At 33.1% G+C, this 19614-nt stretch overlaps 1 protein-coding gene across 2 annotated transcripts in view; it reads right to left on the bottom strand.

Annotated features, from left to right (window-relative positions):
* Nucleotides 1-1282: 1282 nt before the first annotated feature.
* LOC115215659 (prolyl 4-hydroxylase subunit alpha-1) overlaps nucleotides 1283-19614 on the bottom strand; it is a 31407-nt gene continuing 13075 nt past the window's right edge. For both annotated transcript variants that reach the window (XM_029784917.2, XM_036505879.1), the window contains exons 5-14: nucleotides 17630-17681; nucleotides 16188-16339; nucleotides 13679-13843; nucleotides 13069-13115; nucleotides 10688-10796; nucleotides 8822-8866; nucleotides 7236-7280; nucleotides 6450-6518; nucleotides 5445-5517; nucleotides 1283-1444 (exon numbers count right to left, since the gene is read on the bottom strand). In XM_029784917.2, coding sequence (XP_029640777.1) covers nucleotides 1299-1444; nucleotides 5445-5517; nucleotides 6450-6518; nucleotides 7236-7280; nucleotides 8822-8866; nucleotides 10688-10796; nucleotides 13069-13115; nucleotides 13679-13843; nucleotides 16188-16339; nucleotides 17630-17681 — 903 coding nt within the window. In that variant the 3' untranslated portion in view covers nucleotides 1283-1298. The remainder of the gene's footprint in view (nucleotides 1445-5444; nucleotides 5518-6449; nucleotides 6519-7235; nucleotides 7281-8821; nucleotides 8867-10687; nucleotides 10797-13068; nucleotides 13116-13678; nucleotides 13844-16187; nucleotides 16340-17629; nucleotides 17682-19614) is intronic.

Below are 19614 nucleotides of genomic sequence, written 5' to 3'. Positions count from 1 at the left end.
AAAGCACCATTAGGTACGTTTGCAAATCCGGATGCAAGATTCCAACATATCCACATCGATATTGTTGGACCCTTACCTCCATAAGATAATATGTATGTGAGGATAATATGTATTTGTTGACGTGTGTCGATCGCTTTTCGTGATGGCCCGAGGCTTCTCCGATAAAAGACGTATCTGCAGTAACTATAGCAAAAACCTTATTTACCAATTGGATGTCTAAATTTGGCATCCCAAATACAGTGACAACAAATCGTGGTAGACAATTTGAGTCTAACTTGTTCGCAGAATTCAATAAATTGTTGGGAATTAATAGAATTCGTACAACTTCATATCACCCACAGTCTAACGGAATGGTAGAAAGGTTCCATAGACAGTTGAAATCTTCATTAAGAACCTATTCTGATTCTAACAGTTGGCTAGAGGCCTTACCAGTAGTATTGTTAGGAATTAGAAGTGCCGTTAAAGAAAATATACAATATTCTCCGGCTGAACTTTTGTACGGAACAACATTAACTCTACCTGCTCAAATGTTCGAAGAAATTAATTTTTTCAATGGAGATGTTAATGATTATGTAACTCGTCTAAAAAGATTTCTTACTGATATTCCTTCTTTTACAAGAAAATTGCAAAATGTTAAAAGCTTTCTTCCTTCGGATATAAAATCTTGGACACATGTGTATGTCCGTAACGATGCAGCTCATAATTCACTGAAATATAAATACACCGGACCTTTTAAAGTCTTATCAGTTACAGACAAAACTATGACTTTGGAAATGAATGGAAAGAAAGAAATTGTCAGTGTCGACAGAGTAAAAAAAGCTTATTTCGACCAATATCCATGTCATGAAAACGGAGATATGAGCAACACACATCAACACAACGTGAAACAAAATGATATAGAAAAAGACAAATCCGATGTTGAGGGAAAAGCGAAATCAATTCTAAAATCACCTACAAATGTAAAGAAAACTAGAAGTGGCAGAATTGTACATTTCCAAAAAAAACTTTCTCAGTTTGTTTGAGGATTTTTTTTTTTAAAAAGAAAAAAAAATTTAGGCATTGATTCTCACTGTCACTAAATTACTGCTGCTGATTTTCAGTCAAGGAATTTGAACCCAAACAGTCAAATATGTGAATGTAACTTTGTATTGCTTACAGGCCATGAATGCAGTTTTCTGGGGGTTTTTTTTTAAATTTCCAGCACATAGATGCACCGAGAATTGCTTTAAAGAAATTTATAATGAGAACAGATGACTAAAAGGGAACAACAAAAACAAAGGAATTAATTGTAGAGATTATTAAGATTTTTTATTTTCATTAACAGTATTACTCATAGTTACTTGTGGTTTCCGTTTCTTTTGTGGTCGCCATCGCAAGTCCCATGCTCTTCTCTGTGTCATTCGACAGTAATTAGCTTTGCCTTCATAGTACCCAATAGAGGCAACTGTAATTTAAAGAAAATGTAGTTTTTGTTCATTTCTCAACAATATTTATAAACATTCTTAGTTTATTGATATATTTCACTATGGTCATTTTTTTCTTCTTGACAAATAAACACAAACACTATATATTCACTCTTCACTTGCTTATTATTATTATTATTTTATGTCCTTTTGTCTGGAAATTTTTCATACACATCCTGTGACCTCTTCAGCAACTCTCTAGCCCATATGTCTCCTGTTCTGTTCAGTCTATTCTTAGTGTGATAATCATGTTTTATGGCATATCCAGATGAAGAAAGACTGAACATTAATATTTGAAGGCCATCACCTCATATCAATTATTCAGTGCTTCCACTGGTTGTGAAATTAAATTGCACCTCTGTATGGTATCTATATTCAGTTAAACTAATCCGGCAATTGTTTAGTATCTTTGCTTTGGGTGCAAAACACAATATTAACTGGATGTGATTCAATAATCCTGCATATTAAGCCAAACATAGATATACATATAAACATGGAAACACATACAAACATAAACTTATACATACATATATACAACATTGTCGTGACACTCCGTCAGTTATGATGACAAGGGTTTCAATTGATCCAATCAACGGAACAGCCTGCTCGTGAAATTAACGTGTAAGTTGCTGACCACTCCACAGACACATGTACTCTTAACATAGTTCTCGGGGAGATTCAGCATGATACAGTGTGGCACTTTGAAATATAGGTATAACAGACATAGGAAGAGGAAGACAGAGTGAGAGAAAGTTGTGGTGAAAGAGTACAGCAGGGTTCACCACCACCCCTGCCGGAGCCTCATGGAGCTTTAGATGTTTTTGCTCAATAAACACTCACAACACCTGATCTCGGAATTGAAACCACGATCCCACGACCGCGAGTCTGCTGCCCTAACCACTGGGTCATTGCGCCTCAATACACGCACACACACACACTCACACACACACACACACACACACACACACATATATATACATGCAGACAACATACATATACACAAAAAGAGGATGAAATCATGTGATCTGGTGGTCCTGGCAGTAGAAGCAGCAGTGATTGTCTGCTGCAGATGATAGCTATGATATGCTTTTATACACCGAATAAGCATATGAGAGTTTTCTCTGTTGGTAAATATTGCAGTATTTGTGTGTTCTAATGCAACATCCACTTTTAAGAGGTCAGTATATATATACATACATACATAGTAATTTAAGAAAAGTAGGGTATAAATACCACTTGCTAAAATCAAAGCCATAGGTCAAAAAACCACCATAAAATTATGATAAAGATACACATGAGCAATACAATGAACACTTCAGAAATAGGCTTACCTCTGACTGGAATACAAAGATAAGTAATACATGTTTCAATACCAATTGATTTTGCGCTTCGCATGATAAACATGCTTTGCAATCTTCAGTTGAAAATAGCATTTAACATCTATTTCTAAAATATTCACTATGTTAACTCATGTGCATTTCTAACTTTAAATTTCCTGCTCCACTTAAAAGAAACTATCATAAACAAGAAAAATTTAAATAAAGTCGTATTATTACCGTTATATACTGTAATAATAATGTGGCTAGCAAGTTCAGACCTTTACAGGCACAATATACAGTAATTTAAGAAAAGTAGGGTATAACTAGCACTTACTAAAATCAAAGCCATAGCTCAAAAAAACACCATAAAAATTACAATAAAATTTACACATGAGCAATGCAATGAACACTTCAGAAATAGGCTTACCTCTGAATGGAATACAAAGATAAGTAATACATATTTCAATATCAATTGATTTCACACTTTGCATTATAAACATGCTTTGTGATCTTCAGTTGAAAACAGCATTTAACATCTATTTCTAAAGTTAGAAATGCACATGAGCTAATGTAGTGAATATTTTAGAAATAGATGTTAAATTTTTAGAAAAATTTTAGAAATAAATGTTAAATGCATTGCTCACGTGTATCTTTATCATAATTTTTAAGGTGTTTTTTTTTTCTTTTTAGCTATGGCTTTGATTTTAGCAAGTGGTATTTATATCATACTTTTCTTAAATTACAACATATTGTACCTGTAAAGGTGTGAACTTGCTAGCCACCTTAATATTACTGTATATAACATTAATAATATGACTTTATACACATACATATATATACATGTATGTATGTATGTATGTATGTATGTATGTATGTATGTATGTGCAAAATCACACACACATATAACAATATAGTGTAATTTTAATTAAAATTATATGAAACTAGACTACCCATGACCTGTTGGGTACTGGGAAAGCCTGAGTTTCCCAGCAATGAAGTTTTGTTTCATGGGTTTTTTTTTTCTTTTCCAGGTTATTTCACATACTTTCACATGAATGTGACATCGAAATCACGCGTAAACAACTCCTTTCCCCAGAAAAGCAAAGATTTGGCTGCTATTTCTTGCATGCTCTGCTACCACGTAACAGGTATTTCAGGTCCTTTATCGCAAATAACTGTTATGCGGTAGCAGGGCATGCTAGAAATAGCAGCCAAATCTTTGGAGGTGAGAGACGGTGAATGCACTTGCAAAAACCTATGGAAAGAAATTATTTCCCATTGAGGTTATTAACAGGTCTTTTACGAAATATTTACCATCATTTTCACTTTAAAATATTTTCTAGATATGCTAAAAAGAATTTTTATAAAGGTATTCACTTGAAAATAATTTAAAAAACATTAAGATAGTGTCTGTTTAAAGAAAGCTAAAATATAAATACTTACTGTACAAACAACTTATATTTTTGAAATCACATTCACTTAAAAACATTTCTAAATGATTAAAATACTGTGTTTAACAAAAGTGAAAATAGAAACATTTACTGTTAAAAAACAAATCGTATTTTTTTGTTATCAAGTCACTGTGACTAATTGAAAAGTAACAGTTTCTTCCCTTTCAGGATTAAGCTAATTTCAGAGAATTTTCCCATTATGCACTGTTTGGGGTATTTATACCCTGAAAACTCCTAATATGTCCACAACCACTAATCCAATTTACACGAAATTTATTTTATTCCATTTGTATTTACATTTCAGGGGAGACCTAATTCATAGTATTTCTCCATTAGTGCCAGTTTGGCTGGGTAACATTGCAAGCAAGCAAGCAACCAGCCAACCATGATTCAAGCTGACTTTTAATGCATTATAGATAAAACCAGTACATCCTTATATATATATCAAAAGAGAAAACTAAAAAGAGATCTTGTGAATTATAGTTAAGTGTCTAATCACTATTCTCCATAGCAATATCATAGATTACATATAGAAAAAAGCAAAACTGGAGAGAGTATTCACAAATAATTTAATTACATCATCTTACATTTCATTAACAACAATATCTATTATAAAAACAAAAAAAAAACCCTTATAAATAGATTTCATTATCAAATCTTCAGGGATTGTATAACAATTGTGAATAACCTTTAACATATATATGGAGCTTCATATAGTGTTATGCTATTAATAAACGTAATAATTCTATTACAATGAGTCAAAGAATTCACTTGAATAATCTTGCAGTAAAAGTAGAGAATTTTTCCTCATCATGGTAGGAAACAGAATGCTTCTTGTCTCCATTATGCCTTTGCTAATGGATAAAGATAACAGTCTATCATATGTCAAAGCTCAAAGCAAATCATTTCTATTTATAATTGCTTGTATTTTACAGTTAACTGATAATTACCATTTACCTTCACAGACACTGCAGTCTATATGTGAGTGTGTGTGTGTGTGTGTGTGTGTGTGTGTTTGTGTGTGTGTGTGTGTGTGTGTGTGCAGGTGTGTGTGTGTGTACACACATATACATATATATGTATATACATACATACATACACATATACTTGAATTCATGCATACATATACACACAACAAGAGACTGATACTCAACCAATAGTTGTGACTATTTGAATGAAATCAATGAAGAATATACTGAGAGTCAACTTACGCCACAATGAACCATGAGATATAGGGCAGATTGCTGGGTATAGATGAATAGCATACCAGAAGAGGGCAGATCCCTGTTCCAAGAAAAAAAGGATAATGCTTTTGATTATTGTTTCCATTAAAATTAACATTATCAAATTTTTAAATAAAATGTTAAAACAATATAAAATAATGAATTGTAATGCACCTAAGCTTTGTAGCACTTTGTCTTGATAGTTGTAAATGAGTGTCACTGTCATACAAGCAGTGTCATTCATTTTCAGTAATCTGTGGAAACATGTCTGGCCATGGGGAAATATTACCTTGCTAGGAAATAAGTGAAAGTTAGGGTCAGGAAGGGTATCCAGTTAATGAAAATCTTCTTCAATAAACTCCCACTGATCAAATGAAGCAAGGAAAAGTGGACCTTAAAACGATAATGATCATGATGATGATGCTTAATGCAGGATATCTTTATAGATATCCTGCATTAAGTCTTATTCTCACTAGAGAGCTTGTGTAGCATGGAGAGTAGGACAGAATTTTGCAAACAAAATGTTTTTTCAAACCTGCACACTCTGTGGATATTTTTTTTTCAACTTAAAAGTCATATTGGCCTTCTAAATATTTTTAATAATTTTAGTCTTCCCTTCTCCCCTCTATTACTTCCACTCCCAGCACTGTTCTCTCTATTACTGTCTCCATTACCATTCTCTTACATCTCTTTCATCCATTATCGAGGCTCTCTCACCTTGTGAGCTATGTCTCTGTTATCTTTCTTTACCAATAGGAGGGACAAACTGGGGTCTTTTCTGTAGTTGTGATGATGGTGGTGTTACTATTTAGACTTACGCAGACCTGTGATCAAAGACATTCCAGCCATGACCTTCCTGCATTATATTTTCCTAAGTCATCACCACCCTTTGATAAGAGAAAAAGAAGATGAAGTGAGAGAGACAGGGAGAGATGAAGAGAAAGATAGAGGGGAGAGGGGGAGAGAGAGAGAGTAAATTTGCCAATTGCTTACCTTTTTTACAGTAGCTGTAATATTGCCAAATGGGAAGACAATTTCAGTTCCTTCCAAGACGTCATTCAACTAGAAAATATAAAAATAACAAATACATTTAAAGGCTTCCATTAAATATTCTCCTGACAACTTTAAAAAAAGCTGATACAATACATGGAGGAGGTAATTTCTCTACCACCTGTTTATATGAATGAATTTTCTACTAACATTATCAATGTAAAATGTTATTACACATTGTAAACATTAATTTAAAAGCAAGTTTGAACCTCTTGGCTTTCTTTTCATCCCAAATTAGTGATTATAATGAGTAATTTAAGCATCATCATCATCATCATCATTATTTTAACACCCACTTTTCCATGCTTGCATAGGTCAGATAAACTTTGTTGAGTCAGTTCTGTTATGGTTGGGTGTCCTTCTTGTTGCCAACTCTCACCTGTTTTCAAGCAAGGTAACCATCAAGCTTTGAAATAATATTAGATATTTCTATAAAGAATTAGAGATAATCTACAAAAGAAAACATTCGATAGTCTTAGAAAGTCCAACACAAGAGTTAATATTTTCAGATACTGAGGCAGCAAGCTAGTAGAATTGTTAGCAGCATTTTGTCCATCTTCAAGTTCTGAGTTCAGATTCTACTGAGGTATGCTTTACCTTTCATCCCTTCAGGATCAATAAAATAATAAGTGTCAAATGAACACTGGGGCCAATGTAATCAACTTAACCCCTGCCCTGAACTTGATGGCCTTGTGTCAAAATTTGAAATTAGTATTTTCAGATACTTACAGCAACCAAAAAAGAACCAATTTGTCCACCTGCAGTTGGCACTGGCTGAAAATCAAGAACAAGCAAAAATTAGTTTAAGACAAAAAAACAACATCATCAGTTAGCCATTCAGAAACACACAACAACCATCAACTTCACTTAAATATTTATTTGTAATATATGAAAATTTTTGTTGCTCAAAATAGCACAATTTTGCCAGTGGACAGGTTGCAGTTTTGAGTGATGAAAATTTTAACATCATATTACAAATAAATGTTTCAGTGAAGTTGACTATCTCCGTGTGTTTCTGAATGGCCAACTTATGTCTTCCACACTGTAATCACTTTAGTTTCAGCACACAACCTCAAATCAAAACACTTGCTATACAAGAACATCTCCAAAAACAAAAATATTTTACAAAAAGTGCAAAATAAAACAATTCAGAAACATTATTAAATCATGAATTAATAGATGTAAATAACATAATTACATTGGTATATGTTGTGAGGACTGGCTATTGTTTAATCCTCAATCAACCTTCTTTGAACAGATCTATTATCAAAGGCATTCCAACCATGACCATCTCATTTTATTTTCAGGTCTAGTGTATCTAGGATTACATTATCCAATATGTTTATCTTATTGTAAGATAATATGATGATTTGAAAGGTTTGTTTAAGGATGATAAACAAAATACCCATGTTTCCAGTGGTGAATTATTCGAACCCCAAAAAGTTCCTCTCAACACATGGCTAGTATGCTCCCCTACTACTCTTGCTCATGGTCAGAGATGCACATGTTGTTGGTTACTAAGGGACATGCTCAGGTGGTTATGGTCAAGCAGCTGACAAGTAAATTTGTGATATTGAGCAGAATATTTGCTGTAGCCCATCCTTTATGCCAAGTCAAAATATATAAGTGCTAACCCTTTCAATAAGTTAAAATCAGAAGCCATGAGAACCACTACCTAGTGCTGCATCACTATTATTATTATTACTGAGTGGGAGAGCAAAGTGACACTGGGGTAAAGTATATGAAGCCCAGTATACCCATCATGACTACCTGTCTAAACAGGGTACACCAGGCACATGTATCACAGCCATATGCGCAGCATGGTGATCTCATATCAAGACAAACAGTGCATGACCTTACAGGTTGGGCCCAGTTAGAATTTTCTTCAGGTTGAGTATCCCATCCCACTCAAAAGGTTCTTCAATAAGAGACTTGTTTAAAGATGTTGGAGAAAACAAATTACCATAATAATAATAATAATAATAATAATAATAATAAATATTATTATCATTATTATTATTATTATTATTATTATTATTATCATTATTATTATTATTATTATATTGTCTTTGCACAGCTTCTAATGCTAGAGATGTACTACAGTGTCTGCTGTTCACTACCAGTGAACGAAGGTAACACCCCTTATTTTTCAAGCACCATCCGGAGTATTCGAATGGTTCCATTGTTATTATTATTGTTATTATTATTATTATTATTAGTAGTAGTAGTAGTAGTAGTAGTAGTAGTAGTAGTAGTAGTAGCAGCAGCAGCAGCAGCAGCCGTAGTAGTAGTAGTAGTAGTAGTAGTATACTTACTGCATACAGAGGTGCAAAAAAGCCTTGGAGTCCAAAGTTACGAATCTGTAAAATATTTATGTCAAATATCAATGAAGATGATCCTTAAAACCATGATGTTATAATACTATGTGACAAAAGATAGCTGTAAGAATAACTAGTTAATTTGTGTTTCATCACTGGCAAGAGTTTTAAAACCAAAACTATTTTGAAACAGATTATAGAGCTAAAACCAAAGTCATTATTCATGGTGTCAATATGGTACCAAATCTAATATTAGTCTATTGGCCTTCATCTAGAGGAGCTTGTGTGAAGTAAAAGTTTGTCTTGTCAATATTTTAATTCTGTAAGGCAGTGAGCTGGTAGAATTGTTACCAAACTAGATAAAATGCTTAGCAACATTTCTTCCATACTTTATGTTCTGAGTTCAAATGCTGCAGGGGTAGACTTTGCCTTTCGTCTGTTTGACAACAATAAAATAAGTACCAGTTGAGTACTGGAGTCGATGTAATCAACTAGCCCTCTTCTCAAAATTGCTGGCCTTATGCCAAAATTATAAAGCAGTATTTTAACTCAGTAACATAATGTTTCACATTAAGTCATTCAGCCATTTGTATAATTTTGGTATGGTATCCTAGAGTTAGAAGTAATAGTGGTACCAGTGTCATATTATTAACTAGTGTCATCTCACCCAATAAATCAATACATGGTCTGAAACTCTTCTGATTTTTAAAATTTCCGTTAATTTTTTCACTTAATTTTTGTTTATCATTTTTCTATCTCTGCTTCCTGCCATGTGTCAGATGTGGTTGAATGGTTAAGAAATTAGCTTTACAATTATGCAGTCAATGTTTCAAACTCTCTGCAGGTTAGCATTGACAAATGTTTTTTTTTTTTATGATAAAGATCTATATTTTGTGAGAGAAACTTAGTTAATGGAGACTATATGGAGGTCCTTTGAATGGATGATCCCAGTAATTTTAATAAGTAGCTTTGTCACATTGAGTCAATGCTGACTTTCTCTGAGCATTTACATTAACAGTGTCTGTGGAATAATGAGCCACTTATCCTTTATTCCAATAAAGAGATTGAACAACTGGGAAACTCATTTTTGAAACCAACAACAAATTCATTTCCATTTTTTACTTTTATCTGAGTTCTATCTTCACTGTAATTATTCTTGTTTATATTTTATGAACTGTTAAATTGATTTGAACATACTAGGAATCATAGGACTCTTTACCAATAAATCATTAAACCTGTGACCAAAGACAAATATTTTGTAATCTAGAACAGAGTTCAGCAAACTGGTTAATATCAAACTCTGGAAGTCTATGTGGCTATCCAAGGGGTAAATCTTCAACTATATCAATGCAATATAACTGAATTTTTATTTTTATTTATCAATTTCGTAAAATACTTTCCATAATTTTCATTAACTATTCTTCATTAAAGAGTAGTAATGACATAAAAGAACAAAGGATTTAATGTTTTTAAATCAAGAAATTTTTTATTAATTGTACTTATTTTTATTTTATTTATTTTTATTTTTATCTAGTTTCAGCTCGCGAGCTGTGGCCATGCTGGGGCACCGCCATTCTTAATTTTATTTTAGAAATTTACATGATGGGTCTCAATATGTTATCAACAATTCTATAAAGGGCTTGATGATATAAGAAGTTTGCTGATTCCTGTTTTAGAAGTACGTAACAGAATATCATGATATTTGAGAGTGGTTTTGGCAACATAAGTGAAGTGAGTTAGCCATCTTGATCTAGAAAACAGGTCAACATAGTGACTCAGCAAAACTTCTCACTCTGTGGCATTCATCCCTAAAATTAATAATAAACTAGTGACTGTTAATAAACTGGTATATTTTATACAAACCTCCATAACACTAGATTCCAGTGGAGGGAATACCAAGTTCTTTAAATTTGCAAAATGTCTTTTCAGCTCATTTTGTTTCTGTGATTTCATTCTTGTATCAAGTGAAATCCTGAAAAAGAAAAGAGATTTATATGAGAAAGAGAGAAAGCAAGTGACCCTGGGTAATAGGTGTTAATGGAAGAAGAAAGGATGGTTAAACTTCTTACTGAGAACAGTGGAGATAATGAGGATGATAAGCAAGAAAACCAGCCTGAAGCGTATATATAAGGAATTGCATCAGATATAGATGAACCCCAAACACTCTATCTTTACTCCATTGGGTATTGGCATCCATCATTCACCCTCACCTCTTTCAAACCATCATGTTTTTACCCTTGTCCTCTCTGGTTTTGGAATCATGATAAAATACACCAGTGCACCCGTTAAATATGAGATCAAGCAGACCCTTTAGTCTTGTGAAAGATATGACAACCTCTCTAGGACTAATATCACAATAAATAAATGTACTTAGTGCACTCTGTCAAGTGGTTAGTGTTAGGAGGGACATCCAACCATGGAAACTAAATTTGGTTTTGAAAGAATTTTCTGAAGCCTCTGTGTATGTTTTGTACTCACATGAGCCTTCTATTTGTACTTTGGCCCTATACACAACCCCTTTCTCCAGACATTTTCCTTCCAATGGACAGGTGGCCTCATCTTTGAAATTGCAATTCTTTGGATCAGAATCGGCACTGCGGTTATTTGTAATTATTTTCATGTTGTGTTGGCTAATGAAAGAGGCGAAGTTTTTACAAGAATAGTTAATCTTCAGCATTCTTCTATTAAATATTCTGTAAAACTTATGGCTAGGTTGAAAATGTTTAGAGACTAATTTTAAGAACTTCCTACCTATATTAGTTTTTACAGTCACAAAACCCTCCGAGTTCAAGTTCTGCGTATGGTATTACTGCTAAAATGCACATCCTCTGGTGATTGTTTAAAAAAGCCTTTTGTTAGATCCAACTGTCATTTCACAAAGTGCATTTTATATCTTCGATGTGTGATAATGACTACACAACACCTCACCAATGTACTAGAGGTGTAAAAAATGTGTCAAAACAATTGTAGTGACTTTAGATTAAAAAAATGTCATTTATCTATTTATATAAACTTTATGAATTCTCTGGAATTTCTGATGTATACCCAACAGCAAGAGCATTCTACTGTATGATGAGCCACTTATCCTTTATTCCAATAAAGAAATTGAATGATGAGCATTCTACAGTATGAGGACATCAGGTAGCCAATAACTATGGACGAGCTTGGCATAGCATTCTACTAGGTTTTTTACCTGACTTTTATTTAACTACATATATAGATATATATATAAACATGCATATATACATACATTCATTGTACAATACATTTGTACAATACATACATATAAACACACATACATGTAATGCATGCATACATACACACATACATGCATACCCAAACACACAAATACACACATCCATTCAGAAATAACAGACAATTTTACTTCAACATTTTTGTTTGAATAAATAACAAAATATCAACAATAAACATCACTAAAATAACAAAAAAAAACAGCACTAACAACAAGAATAATACTAACAATAGTACAGTAATCTAAAAGTCAAAGTTGTCACTATATTTTTTCCACTGTTGTTAACATAAAATGAAAGTTGCCACATGGTACAATTAATCCATTCTTCCAATAATCACTATTTACTGCCAGCTGTTTGAAACTTGAAGCACAAATGTTCAACATGACATACCATCAATACCTAACACAATGTACAGTCAATAATTCATTACTTTTGAGCAGTGATTTGTTGGGAATGGGGTGGGGAAACATCTTTTATTTGTAGTTTAACATTTTCACATGTTAGATTCTTTCTTCTTTTTTTTTTTACTGAACAACATTTATTTCAGAGAAAATATTGATTGAAATACTTTTATTTGTTGCTTTTTTTTTCTTTATGTATTTTATTTTCTCCTTGTTAAGAGCTGGGAGATTTTTTGATTTGATAATATTATTTCTATTCTTTTATTTAATATCTGCTGTTGTAGCATTTTAAAAAATTTTGTTTTGCTTTAATCTAAAAATATGAATAAAATACTCAATAAACAAAAAAGAAAAATTTAATGCATCTGAAGAGAAATTACATTTTATTTATAAAACTAACAACACTGAAATATTTTCATCAATGAAATTATTTAGTCATGAATATATATGATGTTGTTTCATTGGCAAATTCCATATTCTAAATACACACACACACAACATCACTACTGTATTAAATACTACTGCTATACTTGAGGTAACATAGTTTAAATAATACTCTCCATATTAAAATGTATAAAACTGTACAAACCCCTGCATTTCATATTTGTATATATTAAGTTCCAGCACTGACTGTATCTGTTCATCAGAAAAAGAAAAAAACAATTATATAATTAAAAGCTAAATAAAATATTTTCATTAGAATAACATTTAGAGAACTGTACAAGTGTTTAGGCACCCTTTGATCATAGGTCAGCTTGATCAAGGCTAACCTGGGTATGTAAATATCAATGATGGTTTAGTCACAAAGCTGCAACATAAAAGAACATTAGATTAAAGTTGTAAAGATAATTTTTCAATAAAAAAAGTTATGGATTAGCAGAAATAATAGAATTTGGGACAAAAAACCAAATGTTTGTGTTATTTTACATTCTGAGTTCAAATTTTACCCAGGTCAGTTTTGCATTTCATCCTTCTAGTGTTGATAAAATGAGGATTCAATCAAGAGTATTGTGGTCAAGTACTCTTACAATACATTTTAGAAATGGTAGTAATTATAATAGAAGACTATACTGCACTAATATCATTGAATAACATCGAATAATAATTGAATAATATTAAGTCAGGATTAGTTTCATTAAGAGAATGGATTGCCATCTTACAATCCCATACATCATTATATCAAAAAATCTATCTCTCACCTCCTTAATACCAAGTGCTTTTATTGAGTCAGTGATGTTGTTATTCACCAAATCGTGGAATAAAATAATACGAGGCTTCAGACTAAGAATCTCTGCTTTTCCAAATAATATCTGTTTATGTGTCGGATGTAGGTAACAATAGAGTCTTGATGTTTTCTCAACAGGCTGTTAAAGACAAAAAGATACAAAGCATGAGAATGCCAAAGCTAAGTTCCTGCTGGCAGTTTAAAGAATACGGGAAAAGCTTTAAAAGCAAGAATGATTGGAACTTTGGAGAATTTCTTTGAAGCACTTCCTCAATACTTTATGCTACCAAGAATTTATTTTCTACATTCATGTGTATGTGCAAATGTGTGTGTGTGTGTGTGTGTGTGTGTATGTGTGTGTATGTGTGTGTGTATGTGCAAGTGTGTGTGTGTGTGTGTGTGTGTGTGTGTGCGTGCGCACACTTGTGTGTATTTTGCTTTTATGTTATAATAAAGACAATTTTATATTCAACTGAAGAATTCTCTATTAGAGAACAAACTTATTATTCTTTAGCAAGAATAGTATTAACTGTGGTTTCAAAGTTTTGGCCAGCTAAGCCATCATTGGACAGTTCAATTATGGCTTAGCTGGCTGAAACTTTGAAGTCACTGTCAATAAATACTATAATAGATGAAATTAAAGGGTCTTGTCAACCCTTAACTATCTCTTATCCTTCTCCAACCACTTTATAAAGTATACTAGATGTGACTAATCATGGCACCAGCATCAGTGAGGTTTCCCTACACTATGTAAGACAAAAGGTCCTTACAACTCAATGTTGTCTCCATTCATTCCATGTAATGCAACAAATAGAATGAGTAGAGGAGTGGCTGATTGTAGTAGATGAACTCAGATAAGATGGAAGAAGAGGTGTGAGTAAGAAACTAGGGTGAGAGTGTGGAAGAGGAATGAGAGATAGGAGACAGTAATGGCAGAGAGTAAATGGAGAGAAATACTTTTGGTAGCTACATGCTAGCAAGTAAAGAGAGTGTGTGATGGTTAATCATAGGAATAGGTGGTAATATGAGGGTGTGATTAGTGATAATAAAGTATGGTAGGTGTCAATAATAAGTGCTAGGGGATAGAGGGAGTGGTGGATAAAAGTATAAAAAGGCAATGTTCACTGATAAAAGTGCGTGAGTGACAGATAGTTGAGGTGACAATGGTAAGAGAGTGATGGATGTCAGTAAAAAAAGAGTGACCTAAGGGAGAGGGAGTGATGGCTGGCATTTTGGAAGGGTAAATGGAAGAGTCTATCAGATAACAACAGAATCAATGAAATCTCTCATTATACAGGGGTCCTAATCAGAGGGAGAGATAGAGAAGTATGGATAATGACAGGCAGAAATTAAGCATCATCTGTAATAAATATACTATCCTTATTAATGGGCAATAAACATGCTAGCCTTATAAATATAGTCGTTACCTGAAAGACTACCCACTATTGATGCCTACAATCAGAATGGGACAATGAGTGACAGCTGCTCTGTAGTTATTTGAACTGTTAGAAATAACAGCCAAATCTTCTTTAAATCACATCCTAACACCTTAAATAAATGAAGGATACATTTACCAGAGGAAAGCAAGTGAAGTGGTCATAATGGCAATACTTTTTGATTACAAGTCTGTTCAATGAAGGTAACCTGTGATTAAACAACAAGAACTAAGGTCAGAAATGTTGCCATTATTAACAATGATGCCACCCACAACAAATTACTTTCATATCCTCCAGACATTACAACCATCAACTTCATCACTGGAAAGTAATATCTTTCAAATACCCCCATTAAATGTTATCCCTATAAGCTAGTGATTGTCACGATCTCCTATCAATATTTTCTTAGTCCTGCAATAGCAATATGCTGTATCTTTTCACTAACTTTTCTGTAACTAGTATTATAAACTTTTACTTGTTACAACTCACTGGCAGTATCCAGACTATAATTTAGCCACCAACCATCCTATTTCATCAACCCATCTGCTTCCAAACACTCAAGCTTTCCTTAGAAACTCTGCTGCCATGTAGAACTTTCTTCTCTACCATGTGTTCTTGCAGTACACAAAAGTCTAACTCCTCAATCTTATTTAATTCACAAAATTTCTAATTTTGTGGTCTTTTGACAACACCTTCCCTCCTAAGACTTTAAGGACTTCAAAATATAACTATAACCAATTTCATTATAAATGATACCATATGATCCATTATCAATGCTATCATATCTTGATGTCTTCATTACCATCAGCAGTAATGCCATCAACCCCAATCAGTCCCAATCATTCTATCATCTTTAGAAAGGCTCCCACCTTTTAGAACTATCAATCCCAAATTAAACCCACCATATCCATACTTACCATCACCCCCGTACATCCTCAATAAAGTAAACTTAAGAGAAACTGGAAATGTGAGATTGTGATGTTCATACCTTTCTGAAAAACAAACATGGCTGCATCATTAAAGGGTAAAAAAGACAAACTAATTTACCTGAACAACTTGTTTCAGACATAATTTCTCATAGTTTGCCTCTTGAAAATCTTCTGGCACTTTAGGTTCCATTTTGCCTGGAGCCTTTTTTTTGGATTTCAGTTTCTTCTCAAAAAACTTCTTATTTTCCTTTGCACGATTATTATGGGGATCTACAACAAAAATAGCATGTATTTTAGATATGGTAAAGGGCAATTTTTTGGAAGGAAATATCTCTAAAGAATATCAACTTTTATTGGTAGAATGACAAGAATCAGTGACAAACTTAATCTATAATCTGTAGGGCCCAGGTGCGAATGTGGTGGTGGTGGTGGTGAGGTAGTTTGGGGCCCACATTTAAAGGTTACTTGTTAATAATGTCTATATTTAAAGACAACAATTGTAAAGTTACAATGACTGTCTGTATAAGGTAGCAGACTAAGATAGCAGTCTATGTGTAATATTGCAGAAATTTATATTTGGTTATTTATTTTATGAACAACATCGTTGGAAATAGGTTTCCAATGGACAAATCATTGATTCACTGTCGTTTCTATAGTAACAATGATAAGGAAGTGTCTGGAATGAATATCACAAGGTGGGGGTTTTTTCATGCACTAGTTTGTCAATAATTTTCTCACTGAAATACTTGTACACTCATGCATATGCATGACAGGTTTCTGTACAGTTTTCATCTATCAAATTTCAGTCACAAGGCCTAAGTTAATCCAAGACTAATGTAGAAACACTTGGCCAAAGTCCTGCACCATGAAATTGGAACCATAACATATATGAATGCAAAATAAACTTCTTGGCCAGACAGTCATTTGTGCACCAAAACAAAGCTTGGAACCTGTGTCTGGGTTCTTTTCTAGTTTAACTCATCATTCCTCCACCTAAGATGGAAAAGATAATTATCAGATTAACTAAAAAAGAAAGGAACTAATTAAGAATTTAAAAGGGAAATGACAGTACATTTGTGGTGGCTTCTTGGGCTGAAATACTCTTTAAATAGTTTCTGGACAACAGTTCTGGGCAAAGTTCAAATAAAGGACATTAAAAAATCAATCCTTTTTGATTTGTTTTTTTGTTTGTTTATTTTTTAACTAGATTATTTATTATGTTATAATTTGTGAACAAAAAGTGTCACTGGTTTTGTATGTCCAATAGCTTCATATTGTTCACAAAACACTGGATTCTGCTTTCTCATAAATGTTTATGTCTCTTCCATTCACAAGATATTAATCAGCTCAAGGCTCTGGGAGAAGATTTTTGTGCAAAATGTCGCATAGAGGAAATGAACTCAGAACCATTTGGCTTTAAAGTGAACTTCTTTACCATGCCTGAAAATATTAACCAGTTATAAGATATAATTTAATCTTATAAATCCACAAAAGATATCAGTCATCCATTCTGCCAAAGACAGGAAAAGCAAACAAAAACTAAATTGTTTACCAACTTACCAACATCAAGGAGTTCTTGTAAAACCTTAACTGCTTCGTCATATTGTTCCATCTGACCATAAAAGAGAAAATACAAATATTTTAGTTAATCTTGGAATCAATAGTTTCCAAACCATGTCCCTACTCAAATAAAAGTTAATGAAATTTTTAACAATTCTCCCTGTTTATTAATGAGAAGACTGAAAATTATGCATCCATATCATCTTTTTTTTTTTTTGTTACAGTGCTGAAGAAAAGTTTAAAAGTCTAAAACCATCTTAATCTGTTATTTTATTAAACATGTCACTTTTACAACCTTACAGCCTAGATTTTCTTATCCCTTAGACAGTTATTCCAACTGCTAACTCAACTAGCCTTATATATATATATATATATATATATATAGTAGAATAATAAAAAGAAAATTCTTGGTACAGTACTATATATATTTGAAAAATGAGTAGAGATGGCTTTTTTTGGGCGGGGGGATAATAATAATGTTTACAGTGAGTTACTCTCATATGAGTTTTGAGCTTCAATTAGCCATTTTCAAATGGAAAAATGTATGCAAGTATACACACAAAAAATATCCTCTCCCAAAAAGCCATCTCTACTCTTTTTCAAAGATATACATATATATATATATATATACCTCGTTCAGAGATTTATTATTGTATATATATATATATATATATATATATATATATATATATATATATATATATACCCTGTAAGTTCGTTTATGTGAAATGTTTTTGAGTGTGTTCATAAAAAGCTCCTACAATACTGTCAGTGGTTTTTATTATTATATAACTGAGCATACAGGAAAGACAATATTATATTGGGGTCAGGGATCATCAATGAACATATAGTAGCATCACTAGCAAGTGACATGCCCACTTAAGCAATAACATTGACAGAACAGCAGGGGCCCATGTGAAATATTTAATGATACCAAGCTAATCCCATTTTCCACCTTCTCTGGTGCCTGAACAGAAATTGCAACTTATTGCATCTAAACAAAAATTTGCTCCCTTCTCCTTACAGCTTATAAAATCATTAATGTAACAGCCCACCAGGATCAAGGTTAAATCAAATGCTCAACGCTCCCTCTCACAATACATATACACTGAAATCAAAACAAAGAAATTCAAGACCATTTTCTTTTACTTCTCTCCTTACAATTTTGATTTCTTCTCTCCCTTTTCTTCTTCCTATCCATACACACTCACTTGCATGGATTTAAATACAAAGTAAAACACTACCTATATCCACACTCCTATATTGTTTTTATATATATCTATCTGTATGATGAGTCAAAATACTCACAGGAACCACCCATAAACCCCAGAGAACTTTCTGCTTGATTATAAATTTGTAAATAGCTTTAGCTAAACAATTGATACTGTCAGAACACTAATGCGAATTTTTGCCAGAAGAAATGAACACAGTAATATTCCTTGTTTAAGTTGGTGAATGCTGTCATAACCCTTGCCTTCAGTTCATCCTTGGTGTTACAAGAAGTTTTGTTGATCTCTCACTTAACTGTGCCCCACACATAATAATCTGGGGAACTAGGTTGCTAGATGTCAGGGGTGATGTAGCTGTAAAAATTGTCTGACAGCCATGACTGGGTTCTCCGGCTTATGTGGCAAGGTGCAGAGTCCTGTTACCAGACACAGGGTCTTCCAGCAGCCATCCTCTTGACCCAGGGCAGTACTATCTCCTTCTGCTCTGACTGTCTTTCTGGCCTGGCCTTTCAAGGTAACTGGACGACATTTTTCCTGCTCCCCTGTCGTTCACAAAAAATTCTGCGTTTGCAATACTTTTTTCGTTCGGCGTCAACAGCCCTTCTTATCTTGTTTTTCCCTGTCCTGTCTTTGACTGTTTATATTTTTTGTACTGTCGTTACTGTCCTGCTTTTTTACCATTTTTTTACCATTTTTTACCCCTCTGCGAAAAGATCTCAGAATTTTAATTGATTTGCTTTTCGCAGGAAGGAAAGT

Source organism: Octopus sinensis, linkage group LG9 (assembly GCF_006345805.1).
Source record: "Octopus sinensis linkage group LG9, ASM634580v1, whole genome shotgun sequence".
In the NCBI taxonomy this organism is placed as follows: Eukaryota; Metazoa; Mollusca; class Cephalopoda; order Octopoda; family Octopodidae; genus Octopus; species Octopus sinensis.
This window is presented reverse-complemented; position numbering and strand designations above follow the sequence as displayed.